Source organism: Cystoisospora suis (genome assembly GCF_002600585.1).
Source record: "Cystoisospora suis strain Wien I chromosome Unknown contig_8696, whole genome shotgun sequence".
Lineage (NCBI taxonomy): Eukaryota > Apicomplexa > Conoidasida > Eucoccidiorida > Sarcocystidae > Cystoisospora > Cystoisospora suis.
This window is the reverse complement of record NW_027161474.1, coordinates 456-6975: the sequence shown is the minus strand read 5'-3', so window position 1 is coordinate 6975 and position 6520 is coordinate 456. Positions and strand designations below refer to the sequence as shown.

General features: G+C 51.2%; 1 protein-coding gene across 1 annotated transcript in view; it reads right to left on the bottom strand.

Annotated features, from left to right (window-relative positions):
• Positions 1 to 3: 3 nt before the first annotated feature.
• The window catches only part of CSUI_010871 (uncharacterized protein), a gene marked incomplete at its 3' end in the record, with an annotated part of 6934 nt that continues 417 nt past the window's right edge, over positions 4 to 6520 (bottom strand). Inside the window, exons 2-3 of the mRNA XM_068070972.1 lie at positions 6034 to 6103; positions 4 to 5372 (exon numbers count right to left, since the gene is read on the bottom strand). Coding sequence (XP_067917052.1) covers positions 4 to 5370 — 5367 coding nt within the window. The remainder of the gene's footprint in view (positions 5373 to 6033; positions 6104 to 6520) is intronic.

Here is a 6520-nt window from a genome sequence, read left to right as displayed (position 1 = left end):
CCCCCCTGGTGAGGCATGACCACCGTGCTGTTCTTGGCCAGAGCAGCAACAACAACTACAGCTTGTACTACACCGGGTGCTGTTGTTGGTATGACATCGGCCGCCGCTACTACTACTGCTGCCTAGAGAAAAATCTAACAAAGAACCCCCCCTGTGTCTCCCGACTGCTCCTCCTCCTCCCTCTTGGCGTGTGGATGTTGTCGGGATTCCCCCTCCTGTCGACTGTGACTGAGGGGGAGAGAATCCTTCTTCGACTCCCCCCCTCATACGATCAAAGGCGCTGGAGTTTCTCTCTCGATCCTCCAGACTTCCTGTTGATCGGCCCTGATAATAACTACTTCGTGAGGAAGACTCGATATGGAAAAACGGGTCTCCTCCTCCTGCTGAGACAACAGGGGTACAAGACTCTGTTCCTGACGTTGCTCCACCCCTTCCCCCCCCTCGCCCATCCATGATAGGATCATGTCTCGTTTGCTCCGTCAGGCAATAGCTGCTGTTTCCCCCCTGAGAAGCATGAGGAGGTCTCTGAAGACGTAGCGAATCTCCACATTCCAGTCGCTCTGAGAAGCTACTACGTCGACTCCCTCCCTCTGAGGAGTAATGTGCTCCAACCGCACCACCACGTGCACTCCCTCCACGGCCAAGACCATGAGTTGACGACGTCCCCGTCGACATCAGATTTGCAAAAGAGCTATGAGGTCGCTGTTGGGATAGAACCCCCCCCACCACAGGAGGTAAGCCATCCCCGCAGACAGGCATTTTGTCGCCTCCCCCTCTTCCAGCAATCCCTACGTCGCTGTTGTTACTATTACGGTGCTGCTCCTCTCCACCTCGGTGACGCCCTACCGATGCAAACAGAGGCCGTCCTCGAACATTCTCACTAGCGAAGTCCCCTGACGGAGGGGAGATACTACTCCCAGCAGGAGGCGATTCCCGGGGTTGATGACTGCTATTATTACTATTATTATGATAGGTGGGGCTACTACTTATTGTTAAAGAGCTCCGACGAGGCGGTGTTTCACTGCCCTCACGAAGACAAGAAGATACCAAACCTGGGGGAGGCACCACTCCACTAAGCAAATCGCCTGATGTCTGTGATTCTTCTTCCTCGCTCCGTTGACGGGAAAGAGCGGAAGACGAAGGAACACCCCCCAGGGACATAGGCAAAATCCCACCCCCAGCACGGACTCCGGTTGTCTCGTGGTCTCCTCCATCTTTCATAGAACATGAGGATAGGGCCTCAACAGGAGCCCCACCTTCCCCCCGCAAAGGAGTCAACGTCGTAGTCGTCGTTGTTGAGGCAACTTCCCCAGCTGATCCACGTCTTTCAGCCCCCGTGAGAAGTGCCTGGAATGTATCTGTAGCACCACTATGAGAACCGGGAGAAATCTTCTTTGCTTGACCCGCGTAGGTGCTGCCAAACTCGCCCCCTGCTTTCCCAAGGGGTCCCCCCCCCTCACCAGCAACTTGACGATCTGATGATCCTAAGAGAACCGAGAGGATCGCTGCCCGGGCAGCTTCAGCCTCTGCTTCAGTCTTAACTCCTAAAATCCCAGCACTTCGTCGTGCTAAATGTTCCGCGAATGCCGCAGCGGCTGCGGCTTGTGCTTCAAGCGGTAGCATAGAGAAACCAGCCGTGGTCATAGGTCCTGAGAGAGTCCCACTACCACTACTACTGCTATTACTTGTACAAGGAGGAGAAGTATGATAACCCACCCGACTCACACCTTCTCCCCCTGTTCCATAAGAATAGCCACTACCCCCATCTTCCCCAGCCTTTCCTCCATCACCCCCACCAAGACGACTGTGTGCTGAGTAGGTCACCCCACCACTGCTATTCATACCGCCGCCGGATATAGGGAGGAGTCCCGATGAACTCCTCGTCGGGTGGTATTGTGCCCCTGGACCTAGTCCAGGTGGACAAGTAGGATAAACGTCCCGTAAAACTTCAGAGGGACCTCCCCCCCCCGACAGTACACCTCCCCTCTCTGTGGTTGTCTGAAGACCTTTCATGAAATTCGAGGATGAGTCTACGTAGGCCTGTCCCTCGGTCTGTTGCTCCCAAAGAGACCCCATCGCCTCAGGGCCTCCACCTGGCATAGTACCCCCCATCCTGCCTCCTCTCCCTCGACCATCTTGTATGCCACAGCCCCCCGAAGACGACATCATGAAGTCCTCCCGAGAATGAAGGTTCTGTTCGAACAAGGAGAGTTTCTGAGATGATGTGTATTCCGACCCCCCACGAACGCCTCCTCCTCCGACGAGGCCACGTAATCCACTTGAGTCTCGTCCACCACCTGTTGAGAAGGATTCAGATGGGGGCGAATAAACTCCCAAGGCAGCCGCATTTCCTTTGTTATGATAGCATGAAACATCTTTTCTTACACAATCATCTTCTTCACTCCCTGGGACTCTGAAATGTAACGGGGGTTGTATCATCTCACGTCCAACATGGCTACTTGGAATCTCTTCACTACTTCCTAACAACATGTTAAAGGGGGGCAAATTTGCTGCTGATGATTCTCGCTTCTCTCCAACGCCGCGTACAGAAGAAGGAGGGGGGGGGGCAAAAGCACGAGAACTTAGGCTCTCTCGTGTTTGGTCTTCCATCACGGTTGAGGATGCTCCTGCTGCTGTTGAAATAAGTGCCGGTTCTAACACTCCTCCTCCTCCTACCATTGATCGACTTGTGCCTTCTTCCGAACCACCGATTACTCCACCACCGTATGAGCCTGTCCCCTCCCGACACCCCGAGCTCATGTCTGTCGATGGGGCATTCGCAGCTTCAGATGATGATAACGAAGACACCCCTCCCCGGTAGGGGTGAAATCCCAGACATGAGGATGAGGGCTCACCCCCTTCATTTCGACCGTGAAACACACCTCCTCCCCTGTTACAACAGAGATCCCCCACCTCTGAGGTAGGCGAAGACGAAGAAGAAGACAGGTTTTCTTCTCCAGAAAGTTTCGTTGGAGCTCTCAATCCATGATGAAAGCCTGGGTCTCCCAGCACCCTCCCGTCTCCTTGGGCATAACGAACTCCATCGATGACAGTGATATCCTCTGGTGACGGTCGATTCTCCCCCCGCATGCTCTCCACCGTAGCTCCACTATGATCATTATCATGACCTCCTCCTCTTCCTTCTGCGGTTGCTGCTGTTGTTGTTGATCCGTCTGTTGCCGATGAAGGCCTAATCGTCCTTGGTGAGATGACGCTCGTCGTAGAATGAGCGCCTTCTCCACTCGATTCTTGTGACCCTGGTCTTACCGTATCATCTATCATCCGATCTCTTTCACCTCCGCTAGTACTACTACTACTATTACTGCTACCACTAGTAGTATGACTACTCGCCATCTGGCTGTGCGTCTGATTGCTAGACATTCCCGCAGGACCAATAGAAGATGAAGATGATAATGATGAGCTTCCTCCTCCTCCTAGAGAAGACAAAGTGGTTATGATAGCCGACGAAGAAGCAGTCGTACTACTGTGATGAGTTCCTACTCCAGTCATGAGAGATGTTTCCCAGTAACTGCATGCAGTGGACATAGCGACTTCATCTCCACCTGCTGTTGATGGCGCAGTGGTGGTTGACATAGCCGGAGTACAGCATGTACTTCCATTACTTCCTATCACTCCAGCAACAAGCGTATTCGTTACCAGCGCACCTGTCATCTCACCCCGAGCTCCACCGCTATATCCCCCTAGATTCCCCCTAACAGGAGAAGTAACAGAGGTCGTATGATTATCGCCTTTACTTGTCCCCATCGACAGGACTGTCGATGAAGTGTTGTTACCCCTTGAAAGCGAGCCCACCGATTCAAGTGACGTCTCCTCGCCTCCATCTTCCCTCTGCACATGACCCCCAGCAGACGATGACGACCCCAGAGGGGCACCGCATGCCGACTTCCCATCTGAACTCAATACAGGTTTCTCTTCAGCACCACCAACTGATCCAACAGGAGGTGGAGGAGCCAGGCCTGTCCTAGATCCACTACTACTACGATCATCTTGTGCAGGAGCAGTCGTTGGAGTACTAGCACTCCCACCGCTGCTACTACTACTACTGCTGCTGCTACTCGATGACGACGACTCAGTTACACTTGTTCTCGAAGTCGACACAGCGTTCCTATTGCCGCTGCTACTACTACTACTATTACTAGCAGCGGTCGTGACATCTGGCCAATGACTTTGATCGATGGAATCTAAGGTACGCGAGGAGGAAGATGTCCCTTCTGATGACGCCTTCTTCCTACCATGGTCTTCTGCTCCCCTGGATCCAGAAGAAGCAGAAGACAGATGATGATCATGACTACTAGTACCACTCTTTCCTTCTTTATCCCGTGAGGACCCTGTTGTCCTTTCACCACTTCGACTGGCCGAAGTCGCCACCGAAGCCGCAGTCCCACCCCCGTGAGCAGTAGCAATAGTAGTAGTGATAGCCTCGGAAGGATCAGCATCTCTTGACGAAGAAGAAGAAGATGAAGAAGCCGGTTTGATAGAGTCTTTACTTGTGGATGTTCCTGAGCTAGCCGACCCTCCAACCCCCCCTTTGTCTGAGTTCCTCACCACCGATCCCCCCTGGGGAGAAGAAAAAGAGGAAGACGACGAAGAAGACCCCGCTGATGCTGATGAGGGAGCTGAGGTACTACTACTACTGTGATCCGATCGAACAGCCCAAAAGTTCCGGGGCTGCTGCCCCTGATGTAACTTATTCGATGGCGAAGAAGTAGCAGATAAAGAGGAGCTACTACTATGATGACTTGGTGTACTTGAACTTTCACCATGAGTAGACTTTCCTATCCCTTCATGTTTCGTCCCTCCGGAGACACCTCCTGATCCCCCTCCTCCTCGATGAGAAGAAGACGTATTTGTCGTCGTGGTAGAAGTAGCAGTAGATGCGGCTGCCGCAGGTGTTGCTTCCCCCCCCGCAGCCGTGGAGAGAGAGGCAGGTGTGAGACTAGGAAGAACCTGTAGAGATGTGTTGCTCACGTTTTGAGAGGATGCGACGTGACTTCCCCCTTCATAGGTCTGATGATCGATAACATAAAGATGAACTAAAGGACTCCAGCTAGCTGTCGCATGTTTACATTTACTCGGGCCACAGACATCACGATTCTTCTCTGTACAGAAAGCGACACCTTTCGAATGGATGAAGGCCATTAGCTTATTCACCTGAGTTATCTCATTCTGCTCTAGTCTAAGCCACAAAGGAACTCTCTTTCCTTTACGTCCAACTCGAGGATACTCGGGGTGAGCAGCCAACGCTCGAAGAAGAGTCGCCGCTCCTCGCGCTGTGATCTTATTGTGAGAAAGATGAAGTTCATGAAGAGGCTCTTTTGTCACACTGATGTACTTTGATAGACATGCCATACCTGAAGAAAGACAGGAGGAACAAAAGAAGAAGAAAAGGCACGAACATGATACCACGAAGAAGCAAATACATCTGTATACAGACACATACATGAAGGATAAAACAGAAGGGAGGCGAAAAAGTGAGTTCAACTCAACGGCACATCCTAACGCCAGAGCGATGACAGGTAGGTAGATAGATAGACTGAAGATGCAGATAGATAGATACTTGAATGTAGACAAAAGACAGTAGCCAGGTAGACGGGTCGTTGAAAGGAAGACACAGGTAGGAAGAAGACATCGACGGCACATACTGAGTGCAGACAGGCGGATGAGGTTAGTCATGGCACGACTGAGAAGACCGACGGAACTGATGGATGGTCATGGTGAGACAAAGCCAAGCCACCTCGGCGAACCCTCTTCACATGGTCGTGGTACTGCTACATGCTATCAGACATCCTTTTTTATGACAGAAACAATAAGCATTCACATCATCTCTTTCTTTCATTCTTTCTCATCTATCATCTATAGGTATTCCTATCAGTCACTGAGCGGTAATACATAGACATCGAGAAGAACGCGAGATGTATATCGATACAACGACCATCTACAGGTGATGTTCCACATCTTCGTCTCTTCTTTCTTGGTTTCTGTCAGTCTCTCTTTCTCTGTCCCTGTCCCTACCAGGATCGGAGATGTTGTTGCGGAAGAGCTTCAATATGCGACACCCGACTTTGTGTTTTGTGAGAGTTTTCTGTGAAAAGAACAAGAAATTCCACACAAAGAAGAAATCAGAATGAGCTAAAATATCTTCTCCATAAGAATTTAAATACACTCCTTTTCGCTGACCTTCCACCGCAAGATACGACAAAGAGTGAGACCGCCTGGCTCCTCTGAGATACCGCCTTCCGCTGACTCCATCTACTCATCTATCCAAGAAGAATCTCCTAGAAAAGCCTATCAAGATGGCTGTGTGAGTTTGTCCATCCTGACTCGTAGAGCTATACACGTGAAACATCATCATCCAACCACTAGCATGCACAGGACCTAAGGCAAGTAAGTTTTTTCTTCACGTGAGATCCCTCCAATAACCCTCTCCTCTTCTCTTTCTCCCTCTCTGAAAGATGACACCGATCAATCCATTCACTCAATCAATCTGCCTGTCTACCTC